Source organism: Pleurodeles waltl, chromosome 9 (genome assembly GCF_031143425.1).
Source record: "Pleurodeles waltl isolate 20211129_DDA chromosome 9, aPleWal1.hap1.20221129, whole genome shotgun sequence".
Lineage (NCBI taxonomy): Eukaryota > Metazoa > Chordata > Amphibia > Caudata > Salamandridae > Pleurodeles > Pleurodeles waltl.
In genome coordinates, this window is record NC_090448.1 from 413659574 (window position 1) to 413684651 (window position 25078).

At 44.0% G+C, this 25078-nt stretch overlaps 1 protein-coding gene across 2 annotated transcripts in view; it reads left to right on the forward strand.

Moving 5' to 3' along the window:
* Nucleotides 1–25078, forward strand: part of LOC138259445 (putative Kunitz-type serine protease inhibitor) — a 193083-nt gene that overhangs the window by 13891 nt on the left and 154114 nt on the right. Inside the window, exons 2-3 of one of the 2 annotated variants that reach the window (XM_069207194.1) lie at nt 16453–16620; nt 16748–16816. The exons of the other annotated variant lie outside the window; for it this stretch is intronic. Of the exons in view, the coding sequence (XP_069063295.1) occupies nt 16453–16620; nt 16748–16816 (237 nt within the window). The remainder of the gene's footprint in view (nt 1–16452; nt 16621–16747; nt 16817–25078) is intronic. 2 annotated transcript variants of the gene reach the window in all.

The following is a 25078-nucleotide window of genomic DNA, read 5'->3' on the forward strand; positions in this document are numbered from 1 at the left end:
TTATTTTGACCAGGTAATGTTTAGTTTAACCCTGGACAGCCAGGTTACTGGTGACAGGCCTGCAGATATGTTTTGTATTGTCACAACTTGTGCTGCGGTCGACTAGTGACATTTAACTTAAAGGCCCCGGTTATGCTTTGTATAAAATACTAAGTATAATATGCCAATTAGAAGCATGGCCACTCAACTGACTTTCGGAGAAGTCCATAGCAGAAGGAAACTAATCTGGAGTTGCAAATGCTGACATGCTCTCAAAGGTGCAACAGATTTTCTTGTGGCTTGTGCTGCTGAGGTCAGTGAATCCTTCCATATATACCCCTGTGCGGCCAGGGACAGAGGTGGCTCCCCACAAGATGCTATAGATGGATATACTATTCTCCTTCTTAACCCAGCCAAATATACAGACACATAACATACTTGTTCTGCACAACTTATAGTAATGCTGTGTCCCATTGACCCATAATTCATTTAGGTGGAAGTGAGAGGCTGGTAGAACCATTAAAACAGAAGAAGCCTGTGTGTATACTCCCCTGAGTAAGAAATGCAAATAGGCCTGTCCTTTTTAATGTAATCCACAGTGTCCTCCACAAAACCCACGCAGCAGGAGCAATATCTTTTCTCTTAAGAAGTGCCCCCTCCCTCTGTGCCGGGCTGTTTGGTCCCAATCCATGCAATAGGCAGGGCCCACAAAGAGCGTAGGTGATGCTTGGGTGGGGTTGGGGTGTAGTGAATCTCAAACCTGCTGCAACTTATCTAGAGTGGGACCCATACTTTCCTGAGCCATGCAGAGGACATTTATGTCCCAGCACGCCAGCATTTTAAGAAAAAAAAAAAGTTTTTTTTATTAGTGTTTCCTCATGTGAACAGCTGCAAGGTCGTTCATGTTAATAAACATTGACAACGCGCATAGTAGAGTTCATTGTTTGATGTAAAGCTTTACTATCACGAGGATAGTTTCAGTTGTGGCTGTCGCAAAGCAGAAGGGGCAGCGCGCAGGGTAGGGGGTTTAAATAAAAAAAAATAAAAAAAACTTGCCGCCGCTGCCCCTCTACCCCACTTCTCTGCTAGCTGCAGGCACAGGCTCCCAGCCTTCCCTGCGGCCAAACCTGACGATTTGCTGGGAGCACCCGGCCAAGGCGCTTCCTGGCAGACTGGGACCCTTTGCAGGCTCTCTCCAGCCCGGCAACTGTGTTTGCCCATCGCTATAACTTGACAGACTTTTGTTGAAGCTGTCTTTTTGCAAAGACTCATTAGGGACACACTGAAAGCTTACCTAGGGCACCATTCTGTCTTTTGCTGGGGGAGGGAGGAGGAGGAGGCTTTAGTGGCTAATTGTCACAATCCTTCACATGTATTGCATACTTTGTGTAGTGGGACATCGTCCAGTTCGCAGCTTACGAAATCCACCTAGTCACTCTACAGGTGTATAAACCTTCCTTAAGCACATTTCACTAAAGGCCCTCCTTCAGAATAATGAATCTGTAGGCATGTATTTGAATTATAAAATGTACCAGACTTCTTGAAAGTCTGTGTGCCTTTTGGGCATGCATATTGCATTTTGGGGTTCCAGGTTCCACCTGTAACTATATTAACATAGGCCCAGAAATCCTTGCATGCAGTGTGCTGCTGGCCAAACAGACACGGGTGGCTGGAATTTTCACACATGCCATGGTCCTGCTTGTCGGTGCTATTGATCGCATCACCATTAGAGGAGTCTGGTCTTTGACATTTGCTGCTGTGTTTACCATTGTGCTGCACATGCATACTGATTGATTACATATTTTTCTCCCACTCGGCTTGGGTTTGTTTCCTAATGTAATGAGCATACCATCTCCTTGGGAGTTGAGGACCAATATCGGTGAGCAGTGGCCTAAACTTTGGTACCAGAGATGATGTTTAAAGCCAGTGGGTCGACTTGACAGGTGGTGCAGAATTCTGATGTTGGGGTTCATTGTCATGACTGTAGACATGATATTAAAGACTCCTTGGGTAGGAGTAGATGTTTGTAATGTTTGCTTCTGCAGATCCTGATCAATAGAGGCCTTAGGGATAGGATGTTTTATGCCAATACTGGGAAGCAAATGCAGGGTTCGCTTACTGTTCCTAGGTTTAGTAGACACTTGGGGTGCTTCTGGGAGGTATTTGGTATGGTGTACCAGTTATTTAATTCATCTGAGGAATGAATCATCAAGCTTCTTTATTCTGTGCCCTAAATACAGGTGACACCATAAGTATCCTGGCACTGCTTCCCTGAAGCAGCTCATGTTTTGGTCTGAGCACCCGGCGCTTTCCTACAGCTTACAGCTAATTTGCTGATATCATGGGTGCTGACATCAAAGAGGATCCCTGTAGTATTGGCTGGTGGAAATCCCTTACAACGCATTATCCTTAAATTGGTTGTCCTGAAAGATCTGCCTAGGAAGGTTAAGGGTGGGGTAGGGTGGTCACTTTTTACAAAAGTCCTTTCGACCCAGGTCATCCAAGGTTCTTCTGGGGGGGGGGGGGGGGGGGGTGTGTGTGTGTGTGTGTGTGTGTGTGTGTGTGGTTATTTTTTTTATTTTTTTTTTTTTTTAGATGACACCCTTTAAAATATATTCATGCTTTTTAAGCACTTGTCATGCACACTTTTGTAATAACTATGTCCGTAAGATCCTCGATACTCCCTTTTTTTTTTTTTAACACGTCTCGCAAGAAATAAGGAGGTTACTCAAATGGTGCATTATTTGAACACCAACAGCCCTACTCTCTGTCCCTAGATAAATCTTTTTTTTAAAGTTTTTATCTAGGGACAGAGAGTAGGGCTGTTGGTGTTCAAATAATGCACCATTTGAGTAACCTCCTAATTTCTTCCGAGACTATTTTTTTTTTTTTTTTTTGTTCCCCAGACCTTTTACTTGGCAGTAAGTTTCGAAATGCTTGTTATGTTTTTAGGTGTTTACTTCTATTTTTATTTATCCTACATAATGTTTTCAACTACATCATGGTCCTCAGACCAAGCCTAAAACATACAGGTGTATATATTTGAGTACTCTTATGCCCAAAACTAGTCTTGATTGCCTGCTTTACACTCCAAGGATATAGGAATCCAGTGACTGGCAGCAAAGCCTTTACACAGGGGAATGCTCTCTTTGGTTCAGAGGCCAATATCAAAGAGAGCTATTTCTTTCATGGAAGAAAACAACAAAAATGGATTTACAGTTAAGCCGCACTTGTTACTTCTTTTTTGGAACACTTTCTTGGTGCTTTTGGGCAGGGGGGAGGGGTTTGGAGGTATGTGGAGGTGAGAAGTTTTGTTGTTGCAGAGAAATACTGAGGAGCAAGTGAAACTTGACATTCTGATTAGTGCCTGTACTTGAATTGTGGAGGCCCTGGAACTGGAAGCCATGGATTTTTGTGTGTGTGTGTGTGTGTGTGTGTGTGTGTGTGTTTTTTTTTATTTTTTTTTATAGAACCTGTCACCCTAAGTTGTATTTACTTGGCAAAAGTATAGAGTGGGAGAAAAACGTGAACAACTGGAATGCTTGCATCTGTGGTTGTATGTTTTTGGCATGTATGTTTTTCCTCACAGTTTGTATTGGAGCATAATGTCTCAAATGAAGCATTTCTCTCCAAAATATATCGCTTAGTGATGTATTTGCTCTTCTCTATATAGACAATTTTGTGTAAAAAATTTTTTTTTTTGTTTTTAACAAAAGCAAATTTGGTACTCACTCACTTGTTACATTAAAGTTATTTTTTTTTATGCACAATTTCCTTAAGCATGCTTTTTGGTGCACATGTAACTGGAGGGGGGAGGATTTGTTTGGGTCTTGTGGACGCTCAGTTACAAGTTGCATCACAACTGCTTCCTCTTTTTTTTTTTTTTTTTTTTTTTTTTTTTTTTCCCACAGTGGCACAATTTGATTTCTGCAATATGTTAATATTTCCTTACTGTTTTCAGTGGGTGCTTATTGCTTGTTCTTCGGATGCCCTCATGTTTCACTTGGGTAGCCTCCATAGGCAGCCATTTTTGCTGTTGCATTAAACTTGCTGCTGTTACAAGAAAGCCTTCACTGCGATAACCATGTGGGATGGTGTTTTGCTTTACTAATGACCAAGCTGAAACACTCATGCACTTCCAAAAATCTCTGGAATGCGCTTCTTAGTCCAAAGAAGACATTTATTATTTCACTACGCAAGGTTCCTAAAAGGAGATTAGCATGCTGAAAGCACATGTTCAAAAATGGTCCCAGCAATGAAATGAAATAATCTTCAAATGATTCTCCACTGCAATATGCACAGCAAATATATGTATCTATATTATAATGCAAAGCAAATAATGAATTAAAAAATATGCATCACCGTGAGAAAAGGGCATCACTGCTTCATCTCCCTCCTATTCAGTATCGGATCGCTAAATCCCAGAATCGATCGAGGAGAATGATCAATTATCCTCACTGGAAGGATGGCACACTCCAGTATCCTGGATGTGCCCGAGATCTGCAAACACTCTCTCTCCCTGGTCCATCTGGTCTCTGCTTCTTATACTTTGAACAAACAAGAAAGGAAAAGTCTAGAACTTCCCTTTCCCTGCAGAAGTGTATTTATTTAAAAAATGCTGATTGCTTTATGCCTGCTTTGAAATCAACATGTCTGGACGTGGCCACAATCCCAAGGTGCCAATCCAAAACAAGTCTGTTCCCTGCAATCTGAGTACATTCTTATTCCGACGCCCTTGGTAGCAAAAACACAAAGAATCAAAACATGTGCACATTGTACAATGTGGAAAACAACTTGCAGCATTTAATGTAGCAGTGTCTAATGCTATGATAAAGTCAATAGGCAAAATGAAGCTGGTGGTCACTAATGTGACTGTAGTGCTAGGCTAAGTGCAACATGGATTCAGTGGTCAAAACTCACATATCTTTACAGATGGTTGGGCGACGGATGCTTGTACTATGAGCTGGTCAGGTCTATCCTTATCTATTTCTTAACCCAGTGTATGGGCTGATAGTGTTCCATCTTGTATATCAATTCATCTCTGCTGAAGAAATAATTCCTTTAGTTGACGAGGGCGGTCATTTGTTCACATCACTAGACAAGTAACTGGGTCATGTTCTGTATATCCTTGATTGAGAGACCTGTATTGTTCTCGCAGAATGCTTTCAGTGCTATGGGACATGCAAACCTTTAAGCTGAACCTCTCCCGATTATCTAACACTCCACGAATATGCTTTACATTTTATCACAGTGCTCCCAACAGCACCAAAAATAAAACAATCTTGCAAGAGAACATATCCAACAGCACGTCTCACTTTCCGCTTTACATCTGAACTCGGCAACTCTCTCCATCAAGCATTGCATCTTTACTCCGATCCAGACAGGTATGTACAAGGCCCTCCACCAACTTAATATATTGGGCCCACCCACTCGCATCACTGAGAACTGCACTGCATTGAAACCATTTTCTTAGTGTTGTGGCATTTCAACAGCGCATCAGTATTCTATTATAGGTTTGTAAATCCGGTAGCCTAAACACATAACCTGAACATTTAAAATAATCAAAACCACATGAACAGCTGATGCCTTTCAACAGGGTAGCTTCCTTACACTATGTAATGCACAACAGCACACCTTGCGGAATGAGAAGACCAATTCCCCCATCCAAGGGTGTGGAATTTATTAAAGTATCTACTTGTCCATGGGACAGGTTGCTTCTTCAATCTACTTGTCCTGTAAAAACAACTTGTCCCTTTGGTGCCAACTTATGGCAGCTATCTATTTATTTAAGAGCTCTGATAATAGCCTATCTGGTTATGCCAGTGCTACTATCATAGTGGGGCTTGAATACTTGCAATTCAATCCCTACTGTAGCAATTTCCTTATTTTTCCACCTTTCCGCAGATCTACATACTGGGGCTGGAGGAAGCAGTAAGCAATAGTTCCAGGGGTGGAATATGCCTTTGAGTTCGAAAACCTACTAACCTGAATGTTTTAAGGATTTTTACAAGCTTTTCTTTAATCTTTTCCCACAATAAGAAAGGTTGGAAATTTACTCCTGATCATGGCAGAAGTAGAACTTCTTCCAGGGTTGGGGAAAAAGTGGCTGAAGGGAAAGTAAACTTGTAAACGCTCAATAGATTTTCACATGAGCAAATCTACACATGCATATTTGCCCATGCTGAAATACAGTTCACAAATAATTTATAGGGGTACAATTTCCTGGTATACTTCATGTTAATTCGTGAAAGCCACTAATTCAAGGACATATACCATGGGTGCACATTGGGTCCCTAATTAGGTCTGGTGTTAACAAAGACATTTTATTTTTATTAAACTTCTATTTCTCTCTTTATTGCCTGGCTTTATTGTGAGTGATCTCATTCTGCTCTTCCACAAGGAGCATATTGGCACACAAAGTAGTTTTGTTCAGTGTCAGGAACTACAGTGGGAATCAGTGGCGTAACAAAACTGGAGGGGGGCACTCTGGAAAGAACATGGAAGGGCACCCTCTCCAGACTCACTCGGGGCAGGTGCCGTGCTGAAGGCCCCCCCTGGAGGGGGCTGCAGGGCTTTGTTATGCCACTGGAGGCAAGTTGTGCTTGTAGAGGTCAAAAACTTCTTTTTCGTTTTTACCAGTGTTTGTTACAATGGTGAGGGCCTGGCAGCTCTAACATAAGTGTTATAAAAGGCATGTCAAAACAAGACGCGCATTGATGAAACTAGAAGACTCTCAAAAAACTGTTGGCTTGGTTGGCTTAGTCAGTGCTTGTTTATTTTCATGCTTTCCATAATCTTGTTGAAAAAGGTTACACTTATTTTCCATTACGAATATTTTTTGGGAATACTAGCATCTATCAACACATTTTACTAAATGGCGCTTCAAAGAAGTAGCACCTAAAATTTCATAGTAACAAAACTTTTTTTCCCCAGTTGCATTTTTTCTGAACGTTTGCTTTTTAAAAGCAAAGAATCCTCACTCTTGCTTTCAAGCTTCTGCAAACATTTGCATCTAATCAGAGAGCATTATATTTAGCCTCATATTGTTAAACGTTTCAAACGTGTGTACACTTTTTTTATTTTTTTTTATTCTTCTTCTTCTTCTTTCTGGAACCACTGTCAGGGTATTTTAAGGTCACATTGCACTACTAATAGTGAAGGCTTTGAATTGATGAACCATAAATACAAGTTCAAACAGTATTAACATATGGACACACATTACCTCAACTGCAGACAGTTACCCTCTCTGTAAACTGGCAGCCAAAGGGCTTGTGCTGCAGAGGGTTGGGCCTACTTGCCCCAAGGACAAATTAAACATGAAAACCTGTTGCCCTTGACCCCAAACAAGATGTCCCGGGTGTCGGGCGATGGGAATTCAGCATCCCTGCCCCATCACACACATCCATGCAATTTGTGCTTAAATATTTCAAATCAGACAGCATATATCCTATTCACCCTTTATATAAATGTTCTTTGGGTAGACAATTAAACCCCAAATTAACACAATCCAAAAGAATGCATTGTTTTTTTTCGGTCAACAAAAATCACAGATTTGCGAAACACACTCAGACTCCAAAAGCAATGCAATAATATAATAGACAATTGTAATAACTACACTGTACGACTACCAGTAACGTTACACATTTCACTGCGCTGCAGCAGTAAAGGAAATGAACAATCTGGCCAGACGTAGCGATCTTAATTTGTTGTTGAGCATCTGTGTCGATCTACTACTATCCAAGACGTTCACGACCGTTCTGTATAGGAAATGGCTAATTATATGCCAACACAGAGGTCAAAAAGTTCTTGACAGAAGCATGGTGTCTGCAGTCATCTCTTGGATGGGCATCCTATGACTCAGAGGAAAAACGTGCTGATACGTAGTATTTAAAGGCATGTTTGTTTGAGAGGAGCCAGACAAGGCTGTCAATTTACAATGGTTTGGAGCTGAGAATGCTTTGGATGGAATGAAACATCTTAGGAAGTTGTGGGGTGGGGAGGTGGTGGGGGGAGAAACGTTCTCTTCACCTAGCCCTACAGTCAGTAAGCATTTTGAAATGTCCATTTGTTTCGACTTCTACTTGTGTTTGGAGGCACATTGTGACATCATTCACTGGATAGCACCTTTTAATATTATTCGTTCTATGAAGCTCTCTAGGGCGATCACTAAACCATTACAAGTTATCTTCTCTCGTCTTCCACTTTCTTTTTTAACATAAACATCAATAACTTTGATCTGTATACCTCCCTTTTGCCCAACCTTAACTTTAAAAGATTCCCTATGCCCTTCACTCTCTCTTCCAATGGCTCTCTTCAATTCTCCTCCCCTAGGCACTCCCCTATTCCTCTCATGCCCTCCTTGTTTGGAACATTCCTTCCACACCAGGCATTTCCCGCATAGTTTTTGCTTCAATAGCTCCAAGTCCTTCTGCATGAACTGTATCAATGTGAGCCCTGATTGCTTCACCAAATCATTTCCCCCCAAATGGATCAGTAATAAGTCAGGACATCCCCATTGCAGCAAGTTCCCCGTGATAAAAGGAAAGTAAACTCCCCCACCTCATGCCACTCTTTCCCCACCAACGAACTTCGTGGTGTCTGCTGGGCAGTCCCATTGACCTGCCGTAAATTTGTTTCTCTGCGAATTTCGCCGCCCAGTGAACGAATGAATGACCGACCAGCCATGTCACCATTTCCCCTTTCCCAACTGATCTGTCTTGGACCGCCTGAGCCACATCCCCAACCTTTCCTTGTGCATGCAAACCTCCTTCACTTTCACACCAAATTCCTTCCCTACGCCCAACAATTCGGATACTAAAAACTTACCGAAAAACTTCCAAACCCTGCATAACCGAAAGAGACCTACTTCATACTCCTCCTCACAACATACCGGCAAAAACGTGCAACAGTTCCTGCAGTATCTCAAAAGTAATGGGTTCTCTTGCTGTAATCGCTGCACCGGCCCTGACCCTGCCCCAACCTTTCAACATTCTACCTAATAAATCATTACGCGCTGGATCCGTACCAAAGAAAGGTTTGCCATAGAATGAAACACCTGCCAACTTCCCTCCTATTGTGGCTGGGGATAGACCCTCCTTAATCAGAAACAGCACAAAGCGTAAAGCCCGCACCTCCAAAGTCTGTGATCCTTGTGCCCAGAAATTGCCCACAAACGCCTCAAAAGATTGAAACTCCAACCATGCGAGCCTGTAACTTTGCTGCGTAGATACCGCTAAGGACATCTCCACCAGCCCCGAGATCATCATGCCCCCCACTCCCAAATGTCTGCCGGGACCGCAGTCTTGTTCCGTTCCGCTCCTGGCGCCAACTCGCGAAAACGCTGCCACTGTGAACGAGATAGGGAGTCTGCAATCTCGTTGTAAACCCCCGGTATGTATGCAGCTTTAAAGATAACATTGAGAGATAAACATTGCAGCATAAATTGTCGCAATAAACGCAAAACTCTGAGGTCCCTAGCCCCCTGTCTGTTAACCAACTCCACTACCGTCATATTGTCCACCTGAAAAACCACCGTCCTGTTGGCTAATTCCCGGCCCCAAACTGCCAGTGCCACTAATAGTGGGAAAAACTCAAGGAAGGCAATGCTCCTCCCCTGTTGCAACCATTGAGGAGGCCATGTTTCAACTCACCACCTCCCGTCCCAGTAGATGCCAAAGCCAGACGCCCCTGACGCATCTGAAAAGATTTGAACCTGCCAGACCGTATCAGTCACCAAAAGACATTGGTACCCCATTAAATTTCTTCTGGAAAATCTCCCATACCTTGAGGTCTTCTCTCAGGGCCAAGGAAACTCTTATCCTATGATGTGGTAGCACTGCTCCCGACATGGACAGTCCCAAACATCTACAAAATGTTTGACCTCCCCTCACTACCCTACACGCAAAATTAAGGTATCCTAGCAGTTTTTGGGCCGTTCGTAAATCCATTTTGTGAAGTGTCCGCACAACTGCCAGAAATTCCAGTATTTCCGTCACTTTTGACGCTGGCAATCTGGCCACCATTGTTTCTGCATCTAGTTCGATGCCCAAAAAGGTCAAAATTGACAGCGGTCCTTCTGTCTTTTCCAGGACCAACGGCACTCCTGTCTGCAGTGCTAGCCTCTGAAAACCTGCCAAAGCCTGTCCATATGCTCCAGATGCGGCTGCCCCTACAAATAGAAAATCATCTAGATAGTGCGTCACCGCCCTGTGGCCACTCGTTTTAACAAAAACCCACTGCAAAAAGGTGCTGAATGTTTCAAATAAAGCACATGATATCGCACAGCTCATAGGTAAGACCCTGTCCACATATATCGCTCCGTCCACCTGCATGCCTAAGAGGTCAAAATCTGCTGGATGAATGGGTAACAACCTAAAAGCTGATTGTATGTCACATTTTGCCATTTCTGATTTTATCCCCCACCTCAAAACTAGCTGCACTGCATCATCCACCGAGGCGTAAATTACCTTGGTGTCCTCTTGCGCAATAAAATCGTTTACCGACGCACCTTCAGGCCATGACAAATGATGTATCAAACGGAACTTGCCCGGCGCTTTTTTGGGTACCACCCCTAAAGGAGATATCACCAAGTGATCGCTTGGCCAATAAAAAAACGGCCCAGCTATTCTCCTGAGTGCCACTTCCTTTTCCAGTTTATCCCGTACTACCTGAGGCTGCTCCTTAGCAGACCGCAAATTATCTGCCCACCTACTCTGCCGGGGACCTTGATAGCCTACCCTAAAACCCTCTCGAAAACCCCACTCCAATTGTCGAGCCTTATCCGCCTCTGGATACCTGTGCAACCAAGGCAACAAAACTTCCAGTCTAACTGGTGTAGGACCCTTTTGGAGCGGGAGCTCCTTGTGAGCCTCTTCATCTCACCGCCCTGAACTGTTCTGCAGGGCTGGAAAGGGAGAAGCACTGAATGACTGGATGACGGCCCCCGCAATTGGAGCAATCGTGTTTAAACCTACACTGGGCCTGTGAGCAGAAACCCTTGTTGAAGTTCCAACAAGCCCCCGTGTTGGACACCAGCGTTTTTGTAGCAGCGCCCGCCCCTCCCGAGGCAGGGCGTGCCTGAAAAGGCTTATATATTATTGGCAGTCCACTCGCCGTATGTGTGGACGCCGATGCCATCCATTGCATCCATAACTCCGGATCTACATTTCCCCACGGCTTTTCAGGATTTACGCTCACCTGAGCCCTAAACTCCTCGTCGTAACTTAGCCATGCAACCCCCCCCCCCCCCGACGTTGGTTCCAGTACAAAAAAAAAAAAACGTGTATACACATGTTTGAAAAGTTTAGGCTATGAGGCTAAGTATAATGCTCCCAGAATGCTCTCTGATTAGATGCAAATGAAGTGTCATTTAGAAAAATGTGTTGATACATGCTAGTATTTCCCAAAAATATTTCTAATGGAAAATCAGTGCAACCATTTTCAACACGAATATGGGAAGCATGAAAATAAACAAACACTGACAAAGCCAACTGGTCTGACATATTTTTATAAGTCTTTTAGTTTCATCAATGCGTGTATTATTTTGACATGGCTTTTGTAACACTTTATTGTTGTGGGAGCTACCAGGCCCTCAACATTGTAACAATCACTGGCAAAAAAAAACCAAAAAGTTTTTGAACTCTAAAAGCACACGTTGCCACCAGTGGCATAACAAAGGCCCCGCAGCCGCCCTCCAGGGGGCCCCTTCAGCACAGCACCTGCCCTGAGTGAGTCTGGAGAGGGGGCTCCTCCATGTTCTTTGCAAAGGGGCACCCTCCAGTTTCGTTATGTCACTGATTGCCACTGTAGTTCCTGACACTGAACAAAACTACTTTGTGTGCCAATATGCTCCTTGTGGAAGAGCAGAATGCGATCACTCACAGTAAAGCCAGCCGAAAGAGAAGTTTAATAAAAACAAAATGTCTTTGTTAACACCAGACCTAATTAGGGACCAAGACCCACATGTAGGTAGCTTTTTGCATGTCGCAAACAGCGACTTTCGCTGTTTGCGACGTGCAAAAAGCACATTGCGATGCACAAACCCAGTTTTGCGATTCAGTAACCTGGTTACCGAATCGCAAAACGGGTTTGCGACTCGCAATTAGGAAGGGGTGTTCCCTTCCTAATTGTGACTCGCAGTGCAATGTAGGATTGTTTTGTGACCGCGGGCGCAAACCTATCGCAGTTTGCACCCATTTCAAATGGGTGCTAACACTTTCGCAAAAGGGAAGGGGTCCCCATGGGACCCCTTCCCCATTGTGAATGTCACTGTAAACATTTTTTCCTGTGGACCACTGCCTGCTCTGAAAAAATGAAACGAAACGTTTCATTTTTCGTTTTTGTAATGCATCTCGTTTTCCTTTAAGGAAGCAGTCACAGACATGGTGGTCTGCTGTCTCCAGCAGGCCACCATCCCTGTAAGGGCCGCTATTCGCAAGGGGGTCGCAAATTGACCCTGATTACTCACTAGGTGGGCATTTGCGAAGCCCTTGTGAATCACAGATGGTGTCAGGGACACCATCCTACATTCGGATTTGCGACTCGCAAATTGCGAGTAGCTCTGACTCGCAATTTGCGGGTTGCAAATCTGAACCTACCTACATGTGGCCCCAAATTCTTAAAGAAAGTCACAAAAGTGAACCCATGGTATATGTCGTACCCCTATAAAATATTTGTGAACTGTATTTTAGCATGGGTAAATACGCATGTGTAGATTTGCTCATGTGAAAATCTATTGAGCATTTGCAAGTTCATTTTCCATCCGGCCACTTTCTTCCCAACCCTAGAAGAAGTTCTAATTCTGCCATTGTCCGGAGTAAATGTCCAACCTTTTTTATTATGGGAAAATATTAGAGAGAAGCTGGTGAAAACCTTTAAAACATGCAGGTTAGTAGGTTTGCAGACTCAAAGGCATTTCAGGCCTGGAACAATTGCGTACTGTCTCCTCCAGCCCCAGTATGCAGATCTGCAGAAAGGTGGCAAAATAAGGAAATTGCTACAGTAGGGATTGAAACTGCAAGTATTCAAGCCCTACTGTGGTAGTAGCCCTGGCATAATCAGAGAGGCTATTATCAGAGCTCTTACATACTGAGATTGCTGCCATAATTTTTCGCCACACTACATAGCACCAAAGGGACAAGTAGATCTTTTTACAGGACAAGTAGATTTGAGAAGCAACCTGTCCCCTGGACAAGTAGCTAATTTGATAATTCCACACCCCTGCCATGTATTTGAAAAGCGCAGTGGCCCTGTCCGAGGACTTTTCGCTATATTTACAGGCAAATATCAGAAATGCGGACGTTCAATTGTCCATTGTAATAGGAACCCTGGGCCTGTGTGCTAACTCCCATTCCTCCTCTTTAGATCCTTCCTTGGCCTGTATGTCCGGGTGGTAGCTTAAAAACATCTACGTATTCATGTTTTCAGATCCTCGCCTTTGTTTTTTCTGCGACGTGGGAACCCAGGGGCATGGCCAAACCCATGTACGGAAGACGCTTCTTATGAATTCTCCCCTCTTTGTCCTCAGTATTCGTGTCTTCCCCTACCGTCTGACTACCTATTGTTGTAACAGTGGTGGATGCCACCTCCTTGTTCTTGGTCATGTCCCCCTTCTGTACTGAAACCAAGCCTGGTGTCTCCAACACTGACCCATCTCCTACGCCTATGGATTTGCTTGTGCACGTCGCTCTTGTAACCTGTCCCACCCCGCCCCCCATCACCCCAAACTGCCCACCATCTCCCCTTACCTCCGACCGTCTCTCCCAAATTACGCGGTGTTCTCCTCATCGCTCTGCCACGTGGCCTTGTTTGCCGTACTCCTGCTGGCCCTTCGGCCACGACGGTGTCCTGAAAAACCAAGGCAGATGCAGGGGTTGCGCCCCCCCCCCCTTTCTTGACACCGCTCACCTCCTCATCTCGTATCTCTGTCTTCCCAATCCTCCCCATCTTCCTCATAGTCCCAATTCCAACTCTTCCTCGCCTACCCACTCACTTGTTTTCAACATATCCCCATGACTTTGTTGACTGTGCTTCTGTTGACACTTGACCCACATGGCGCACGCCATCGTTATGGTACCCACGTTCCCACGAAGTAGAGAAGGCCGCCGCAGACCCCTCTAGTGCTTCGGACCAACGTGTTGGGGCCGCATTGCGCCCTGTTGGCATCCCCCTTCTCTCGCCAACCTCCATTGCTGACATCGTATTACTTCTTCCCATGTGAGCGTATGCGCCACTGGGGCTTCCCACGCCGACCCGCCCATCGGCCGCACGAGCCTCCTGTCCCCTACCTGCTTCCGTCTGCGGTATCCAAACCCAGCTCCCTGCGCCTGCCCCATCCGGCTGGATCCCCCTAATGTCTGTGGCTTCCCTACCCCTTTTTGTTTTAGTTTTTTTCTTTGCACCGGGTACCCGCTCCCTCCCTGTCTTTACACAACTGAGCCCACCTCGCCTCGGTTTCTGCCACAGCCCTACGCTGCTCGCGAATTCTGGCTTCCAAGTCCCATGCATCTGCCTGGTCCCATGTTCCTTGCGGGGCCCGGGGTCCCCGTTGCCCCAGCCTCCCCGCTTGTCTTGTGTTTTGCTGGTCTAGCTTGTCGCGGGGGGCCTTGGGTCTGCCTGCGCGCCCCCCCCCCCCCCCCCCCCCCCCCCAGGTTTCCCTGCATATTTCCCTCGCTTTTTGGCTGGGGCCCCATTACCCATTGAGTGGTTGCTCCCCCTTCCCCCCCCCCGCCGGGGAAGGACAGGTCTAATGGGGTATGAACACCACTACGCCCCGGCACGGGCTGCTCGCTCTCATCCCCGTGTAACCAAAGGACCCTGCCCTGCCGTAATGTCCCCTTCCCCCCAGGGGGCCTGGGTCCTGTGTGCCCTGTGTTACCCCGCTGAAAATTAAGGGACTGAGCGTGTTAGGTGTCCCTATCCGCACCTCTGGTATCTGTTCCTAGCTCCCCGGAACTTCATCCTTGTCCCCTTCTGAATCCTGGGACTCGCATGCGGCGATTGCCGCCGCCACTTCCGCTTGACGCAGCCCGCGTCGGCCAGGGCATGCCGACCCAGGCCTGCTCTAGAACCCGGGGCTTGAGTAAATCCGCCCGGCTGGCTTCGCCTAAAAAGCAGAGCGCGGCCCTGACAGCCTCTGCATCATGGCTGGTTGACATGGCGTTGCACTGTCCTCAAACAATTAAAGATGCGTGGCCTTATCCCAGTGCGGGCCCCCCCCCCCCCCCCCCCCCCTGGGCCTGTGCTGCCTGTAAATGCCTGTGCCCTCTGGCCTAAAACCTTGGGTGTGTCGCTCTCAGTATTGTGCCCAATTCAATAACCCAACTTGTAGCCCCCCCCTGCTGTGCCCCAAGTTCTAGGGTGTCACCTGTGTGGCCCTGTCGCTGGTCTGCTTTGGCTGCTTGCAGAACCTGTATAGAAAACAGTTAACAATAATTACGGGGCCTGCCCGGCTCTGTGCACCCTGTGGCCCCTGAGGCCTAGCCTCCTGGTGTCCAGCCGTGTTCGCGCATCCCGCGCGTTAAACAGCTGCCACCTTCATTTATTTGGGGCTCCCCCCCCTGTCGTCTCATACACGCGTAGGCCACCTGGCCTCGTGCCTCCCTGCACGCTGTGTCAAATCGGCGCCGGGGGCTGTATGGCCTCCGCGCGCCTGCTGCTACCGCCGGGGCCGCTCCAGAAGGGCGTGGCGAGGCCTCCGAGCCGCGCTTATCCGGCCGCACCCACCCGACCTCCTGCGTGCAACTCGGCCCTCCCCTGGCCCTGGCTCTGATAAATACGCGCACTCAGCCCTCCCCGGCCCTAAAACTAACAACACCCGCACTTGCCTCTAGATACCGCCCTCAAAGGAACCCTCCTGACTAAGTCGGCGCAGAAAAAGAGGCCGACCCCACCCTTCCACCCCCTTATAAATCCCCCTTCCAATCCCACCCCCACTTACCTTTCAACCAATCCGGCACCCCGCGCCACTTCCTGTCGCCCCTCCATCGTGTTGCCTAAAAAGTGCTGAAGGCAAGAAACCCGGCGGCAGTGCTTTTACAGCATAATATATTTGTACTTGCAAACGGGGTACACCCACTGAGTCTGTGCCCGGTGCGGCAACACCTGTCGCACTGCCCTAGAGCCAGCCCTGATGAAAGGTGTAGCGGGACACCACAATGCAGTACGTTCACTTAATGTTAAGATGAAATACAAATTGGTGTGGGGGCATCATGGTGGAAATGGTGTGTAAGCTTGATTTCTCGTTATTTTCTGGGTAGGGTAGAGGTTGCAAGCAGTTCAGACGGATGCGTTGAAGTGAAAGGGGCAGAGTAGAGTATTGGAAATCGGATGAAGTACAAAGCAGTTTTGGTGTGGTATGAGAGATATACAGATTAGCTTTTATAATATTCACACCATCGCTAGTTTTTTGGGTTTAGTGATATTTTGCCCATAGCCCTCCACAAATAATAAATGTAAATCTAATTTCCCTTTAAGATTACTGTAATGGAAGGCCAGAAACTGGCCCCTGCCGGGCGGATATGGGAATGTGGGCCTATGATGCAGCAAAGAAATCCTGTACGGTTTTCAGCTATGGAGGATGTGGTGGAAACTTGAATACCTACCGTGAGGAAGCAGATTGCCTGAAGAGATGTAAAGATTATAGTAAGTTTTTGATAGTATTATGTTCAGCATTGCAGTGTTTGGGTAACACTAGTTTTTTCATAATAGCTAAAACAAATCAGCAAAATGTCCATTTGAGGTACTAAACTATGACTTCTTTCTTTTCCAGATCGGGAAAGTGAAAATATGTCTGCTAGCAAAAGAATGGTTGAAGCACAGTCCCAGTTTGCTGACTTGAGTATGTTATTGTTTAGACATTTAGATGAAGGCATGTTTTAATTGTGCATTTTTTTTGTAGCCATAATTATTTTGTTGCCCTAATGGGAATCGAGGGAGTTGTGGTGTGTGTGTTTGTTTTTTTAAAAAAATTTTTTTTGTGTTTTGGCTGTCTTGCTCAAGCTGTATGCTGTACTGCATAGCGGGCTTTGGGTCAGTACTTTACTCGTTATTGCATGGCTTTCTTACCTCTAAATTACCTTCTATTTATTGGGTGGCTTTTCTTCCTATTCTGGTTTGCCCCACCCTTTTATTTACCCTTGCTTTTTATCGACTGACTGTTCACTCCAGAAAACGTGCAACAGTTTTAGGGTTGAAGGTTGTTCACTTTTTTTTATTTTTTTTAGTAGACGTTGGTCACTTTTGGCTTTGCCAGTGCTGAATGCTTTTGAAATGTGCCGACAAAGGCAGTAGCATAATTTTCTATACTTTCAGGATGACCTCTTCTTACTTGATGCTGCGTAGAGGGTATCTTGATGGTATGAAAACAGTTTTCTGTACTCTCATGATGATTACAAGAATACATGATGCAGCAGTCACCTAAAAGTATAGGTAAATGTGTTAATACTTTCAGATTGTTGTTTAGTGATGTTACATCACAAAGTGTATTGGCATGCAGCAGGGCTTGATCGTCAGTATTACTAGATAACTTGTGGCCATGATGGTATTTGTTGCAGTCCTGTACAAAATTTAAATGATGCCTGTGTAATTGTAATAATTTCTGAAAATACACTCATGTTATTTGGCAAACTTATACTGTGGAAACAACACAAAGAACTAGAAAACGAGTGGCTGATGTTTGCAGCAGTTATGTTACTTTTTGCGCATTTTTATTTTATCATTTTTTTTTTAGTGCAACCATTTTGCGTAAAAGCAAGCCTTTAGTTTGTGCGCAGTACAACTTGTACAAACTGAGCGCCCCAAGTTTGTAGGCCCTCTTGAAGATAAACTCTGATAAAAGCTTTAGCCTCTACTTGGATCACTGTGCTCCTTGCCATTCTGTCCTGAAGATGAGTTGCCAGTACGAAGAAGCAAAATGTTCTGGGAACCACCGTTTGAACACCTGCAGGTTGAGTTATTTTTATTTTTTGTATTTTTTTAAATACAGCTCCATTTTGTCACATCTATGCAATACCCATGTTTTTTTCAGGTGAAATGGAAAAGTCCTCTGACTGGGGGTTTGGGCAGGATATTATTAAGGAAGATAATTAAAAGTGATTGTGTTGCAAGGACTTAATGGTGGTGAGGTTTCATGGTCCCATCCCTTTTGGGTTTGTGGAGTTCAAAGGTGTGCTTTGAAGATCTCCTGGAAGAAAAACTGAACTGAAAGGCTTTTAAAGTTAATAGCTGCATTTGTTTTTCAGACTGGTCTTGAGGTTGTTAGTTTTTACACCAGTGATTCTGTGGCAGTTGAGACGTCTTCTCTAACCTGAGGGTGGGACCAGGAATAATGGAAGGAACAATCCTCTGGATGTATACCCCTGTAGTTTTTAAAGACTGCTCAGCATCTTGAATTCAATCCTTTGGTCCTCTGGGAGTGAGTAGTGTTTTTTGGTTAGGGCAATGTCCCTTAATATTGGGCAGTATTGGTGTGTTTTGTAGTCTATAAAGCTTCTGTGCCAGCTTAAACGTACAAAGTTGCCTTCAGCCAAGAAAGAAATAAGGTATTTAGTCTGTTAAATTACTTTAGAGAATGTGATGTACCCATCTCCAAATCACACCTGGAGATCACGGATAAGGTTTTCCCAGTAAGATAATATTGAGGAACACTCTTAGGGTGAAGGTTTTTTTTTTTTTGGGGGGGGGTCACATGAGAGGAAAAATCATTTTATTTGGAAGAGGCATCACACTCTAATCTTATCAATCATCATTGGCGACCTCTTCCACCTGGGTAGGACAATACTACCCTGGTGGACTCAGCCTTCCCTGGTGTGATGCATGGGATGGAGTTCTTAGATAAATTATGCTGGATAGTAGTGGAAATCCAAGTATAGTTACAAATATTTTATGATTTTTTTTTTTGTTTTTAAAAAAGGCACCGTATATGAGGGAACTGGCTCATGCCATCCCTTTAGGCTAACATGTTTCTGCCCTTTGTGAGACCTAGAAGGGTCCTGGGCATTCTTCAGAGCCAAAGAAATCTTAAGAAAAAAGCATAAATACTAGCTACTGAAGGCTCTAGTGGGTGATTTCCTACTATTAATTCAGCGGGTATCCTACCAATAGGAAACATGAAAAAAGAGATCTAAAATTCCATCATCACATTCGTAAGAGTGCCTTCCAAGCGATTAGGATCACTGCCTAATAAAATTATACATTGTAAATCACTCATTGTGTCGAAAGTGAAGGCTAATTCATTCACATCTGCATGTGACATTGCAAACCAAGCAGCACTGCGAACATAAACTGATACTTATACGATTTCATGCATATATCCTAAATGCATACATAAATGAATCTAGGTAATGACTTTACCCTAGTTAAATCGGGCGACTAGCCTCCTGGTCGGGGGCGGGGGGAATGGAGGTCTTTATAGTCACTCTAGTGTATGAATGTTAGTCCAGTATGAGACATACCTAAAAGGTAATTTAACAGGCACAAGGAACAAGACACAAATAGTTATCAAGCGCACACACAAATAATGTCCTAGAATGTAATAGCTCCAGGGGGCAAACCCAGTGGGAATCGTCCTCATATCTGTCATAACCAGCACAGTTAACATAACTTGGCTGAGGAAGGAATGACAGCTCAAGTATGACTGCTTGTGCTGCAACTTCAAAGGATTATGAATAAGGCGCCATAGGCATGTAACAGCTTCTGCAGCTGCTGCCCAGCAAAAGGGACTTAAAACTCACTCTGCCAATAAACGCAATCCCCACAAGGGTCCGCTTATTGCTCCCTCGGGGTTCTGTGGACAAACCATAATAACGGCAATAATCCAACCGCAGCAATGGCCATAGTTTAATTAAAACGTGGATACTGCATGGCTCATATGTCACGTAACCATATTTTGATTCATATTGCAGTGCTGTACCCAGGTAAAGAAATGCGGACATTCTCCCAAAAAGCTGCGATTTACAAGCTACATCGGGCTTTGTCACTGTACGGCCTTACAGTCCCTTCATCATGAAGGTACCATGCGTGTACACCTACTGTGCCCGTCTTCCCAGCTGTAATGATATTTTGGAGAGGGTGCTGGTCAGTATAAGAGCTCTGATGCGGCGTGGTCCGGTGGTGTCATCTGGTCGCGCTGTGAGTCTTAAGAAATGTGGTCTCATATTGTTGCCCCTTGGTATGTAATACATGGAAGAATCGGAACCCTGCTCCTTTGCCTATATCTGAGTCGGAAAGAGGAGTGACCACACTTTGAAGTAGAAATACCATTCAAAGTTGTATGAACAATTCAAAAGCAAAAATAGGTGTAAAATTCAAAAGCAAAAATGGGTGTAATGTTTATCCATTTTACAATAAACACTATCCCAAAGTACACCATGTTTTATCAGCAAAGAAAGAGATGAATGACCAAATTCTGTTTAATGTACAGCCCCTTAATGCAAATACTTTTCAAAATGCAGAGGATTTTTTTTTTTAATTTTTTTTTTTTTCCCCTCCCTCAGACAGAAAATAAAGTAAAAATGAAGAACAGGAATGAATTCTCCTTGATACTGGATACATTTTGTGGATATTTAAGTCCACTTCTTATTTTCCATATTGCAGGATAGAGTCAGGGTCTTTAGGCTCCCAAGGTATCTCATCTTTGAGTCCATGTAGGTCTGTACGAAGTCTATAGATCCATCTTTGTTCAAATACCAGAAGGGACTAGTCACGTTCCTCCTTGTAGGAGTTAACTTTTCTAAGACATACGATTCCATGTCATCAGTGCTATCTTCTTTTTCAATATGTCTTGTCAATTAGGCGGAGTCCCATTTGCAATGATTGGTGCTTAGTGATCCTTGTGTGCACTGGCCGCGTAGTCATTTCAATATACAACAGATTTCAGGGACATCTTATCATGAGTTTGTGAAGTTCATCAGTTGCCACGGGTACCATAGACCTAATTCCAGAGTGTATGCTGGGTTGCCTTCCTTTTCTAGGGCATGTGTGTACTAGGATATCCTTTTAGTTTTTTTTTTTTTTCTTCTTCTGAATACCTGGGTTTTCCTATGGATAGCTCACCAGTTTGTAATATATCTTCCAGTTCTTCTCTATAGTCTTTTGGAATGCATTCAAGATGGTGCTGAAGGTAGTAACACAAATTAGCTTGTCCTCATTACATTTCTCAAAGGTCTGCAGGAGTTGATCTCGATTTGTTGTTAAGGCCCTGCTTATTTTCCTTTATCCAACTTTGGAGATACTTCTTTCCTTGCAACTCAGTTGTCAGTCTAGATGCATGTGATTTGTAGTCACTGGTTGTACTGCAGTTGTGTTGTAATCGCAGAAATTGACCAACAGGGAAATTCCCTCAAAGGGAACGAGGGTGACACTTTCAAAATGTAACACATTGTTGCGATCAGTAGGTTTATTATAAACTTCTGTTTTCAGTTGTCCCTTGTCTGCTTTTATCATTAGGTCAAGGAACAGTAAGTCACCATCACCAAACGTCATGGTGAATTTAAGAAACCGCTTCTAAGCTTTAAGTCAGTCTGAAAATACCAAGGTTTCTTCATATGAACCTGTCCACATAAGGTGTGTCATCAATGTACTGTTTCCACAGTTTTATTTCGTTTAGGAAAGGGTTATGATGATGCACACTCTACTTCAAAGGAATGGACATAGAAACACGCCAGGACTAGGGGCATACACATTCCTCATTGAAGTCCTGTGGGTTGAAAAAAGAATACTCCCTCATACTCAGTTTCTTGTGAGTGCCAAGTGTGCTAAATCAAGGATGAATTCTCTAGGTGTAAATTGAGGGCCACTTTGTCTCGATAACCTCAAGGGTTGCTTCCTGCAGAATGCTAGTATAGATGGTCTAGACATCTAAACTCTCACAAGGAGCCCTCCTTCAGTATCAGAGGATAAAGTATTCAAAAGATTGAGAATGTCCTTTGTGTCAAGTAAGAAGTTTAGCATCGTTTGAACTAGAAATCTCAAACAAACATTGCAAAATGGCGATAAGCATTCCAGGATGGAGCCGATCCAAGATACAATGGGTTGCCCAGGCAGTGGATATTTGTTTTTGTCTACGTTAGGTAGTGTGTAGAAATAAGGGACTTTCGGCTCTCTAGATCAAAGATTTGGCTTCATGCTTGGTGATCCAGTCATTCTCTAATCCTTTTGTCGCAGGGAAACTTCTTCCTGTATTTAATTTCACCAAATTAATCCTTATTAAGTTGTTTTATAGTTGAAGCTATCATTTAGCAAAATCAGACATTCTTCTCTATACATCTTCATTTCCATTTTTAGCTTGAAAATATCTTCTTTTGCAGTGGGTACAAAGCCTAGCCCTTTGTTCAGTACTACCTTCATTTTCTGTAATTAAATGGTCACTTTTGATGGACTTAGGTTTTGGTCGTTCTAGTGGTTGATTCTTTTGGGGGGCTGTTGGGTCTCCCAGTTCTTCCAGTTGACACCTCCCCTCCTCCCTTTTCCTTGTCCTCCCTCTAAAAAAATGACTCTTCTTCAATGGAATAGACATATAAACATGTCAAACTAGGGGCAAAGGTACTCCCCATTGAAGTCATGTGGGTTTGCAAAAAGAATTCTTCCTCCTACTCAAAAGCTTCTTGTGAGTGCCAGGTGTGCTAAATCAAGGGTGAAGTCTGTCATTGAGGTCCACTCTCTAATTTAAGATCTTTTTGATTACCCCAAGTGTTGCTTCCTGCAGAATGCTAGAGAGAATCAACATCCAGACACACAAGGAGCTCTCCTTCATTATTAAAGGATAAAGTATTCAAACGTTTGAGAACGTTCTTCGTGTCTAGTAAGAAGGTTGGCATCTTTCAAACTAGAGGTCTCAACAAAACATCGCAAATTTGCCATAAGGGTTTTAGGATGGAGCATATTCCCAGATAAAATGGGTTTTCCCGGTGATGGATACTTGTTTTGTGTACTTTAGGTAGGATGTAAAAATATGGGACTTTTGCTTCTCTCTGGATCAATAATTCGCTTCATGCTTGGTGATCCAGTCACTCTCTAATCCTTTTGTCACAAGGAACTTACCTTCTTCCTGTATTTCATTTCAGCAAAAGGATCTTTATTAAGTAGTTTGTAGATGCGGCTGTCATTTAGCAATTCAGACATTGTTCTTGATACATCGTCTTTGGAAGTAACACCACAGCCCTACCTTTGTTTGCTGGCCTAATAACCTAGTATCAATTCATGTTTGCAGTGCTCTTTGTTTTGCACTGTCACATGTGAACGTATTGGTCTTCACTTGCGACATCATTTGATTGGTTTACAATATTTATTATTAGGCAGTGAACCTGATCACCTTTTACAATTATGAAATAATTTTACCTATCTCTTATGGCTTTTTCATAGAAATCCTTAGGCCCCGAAGAATGCTCAGGACCCTCTTTGCCCTCAGAAAGGGCAGACACATGTCCTAAGGTGATGGCATGAGTCATTTCCCTGATATACTGTCCCCTTGATTTTATATTTAATCATAACTACTTTATTAAAGATGATAGCCCACTGAACCATAAGGTATTTTTAAGTGTACCTGGATCCCCACTACTGTCCAGCATAATGTATTTAAGACTCCCCGTCACGCTTCACACCAGGGGAGGTTGAGTCCGACCAGGTGGTATTGTCCTATCCGGGTGTGAAGAGGTCGCCAATGATGGAGCATGACCTGATTAGTGTGTAGGCTTCCTCTTTCTAATAAAAGTATTTTTTTCCCCTAATAAAGAGCCTTCACCCATATACGTCTTGCAGGGAGAACCTAATCCGTGTTCTACAGCCGTACCCCGATTTAGTTATTAGGAGGAACTGCGGCCGCTTTCTGACCTCTTCCTCTCACTAAGTGTCTGTGATGTACCCATCTCCACATCATGAATTATATGGTGTTAACAAGACCTGATGACCAAAGCAGAGACCACCGTTTTTATCTTTCTGGGCTACTGGAGGAATTGTTCCACAACCTTAAGTGACAAATGCATTCTGTGGTATGTTCCCAATATCAAAGTCCTAACTAATTATTATTAAATATTATGTGTCCTATCATCCAGTAATAAATATGCCTAAAGCAGCTGGTGATCTTTTAAGGCACTTTAACCTCCTTGCCCATTTGTACACTCCGGGGATGGCTTGTGCATATTTGGAATGTAGATTGTTTAATTACCTGACTTGGGGTCTGTATTGATGTTGAAAAACAGAGATTCCACTGAGGATACTTGAGTGACAATAGATGTGATATTTTCGTTGTAGAAGATCCTGGGTCAATTCAGCTTGTTTTTGTCTACATTGAGAGAAGGAAGTGGCACAGAAAATGGGCTTTACCAATTATACCATCCATTTTTATTTCTTCTAACAGTTCCAGCAAGGTCATATTGTTCACTGGGTCATGCACCTGACACGTTTAGCAGCTTAAATACTTATTTTTTCCTTGTATCTAGGGTATATGCAAGGGTTATTTTACTATCCCTTGACGGCCTGAATCTGTCGTGAGTTGTGAGATATATTTTTCTCACATTCCTGGAGTGGCACATGTCGTCTCGACAGGATTTTGTTGATTGGGCTGGACTGCTTGCCGATGAGTCAGTAGTAATGGTTAATACTGTCCGTGGTTCATTCAAGTTTACTTTTTTTTATTTTTATATATAAATATTTCTTTATTGGTATTTTTATCACGTGTCAGTCTTAATTTAACAATACAATAACATGAAACATAACAAGCAGTGCATTTTGGCAATTCAATGAAGGAGCGATCTCATAAACTTGAGCGTGGGAAATACATATAACCAAGATCACATTTCCACTGGATCTGGGACCCTTGCTTTTCACAGCACATTGATGCCCAGTTGACCCATAGACCACACGCATGGGGACCATCCGGTAACACTATTAGTCATCAAACATCACGGCTTCAAAAAGCTACAACAGTGTCCACACATCACTCCCCTTCACCAGAGCTGTCCATAGAACCATGCTCATCCTCCTCTGTAAAGTTGTACAGTAGGGACCCCACAGCGTGATGGCTTCCTATCAGGAGTTATTCTATTAAACGCCTGGGGGTGGGGGGGTCCTGCATGTACGGTGCAGGAAGTTAAAAAGGCGCAAT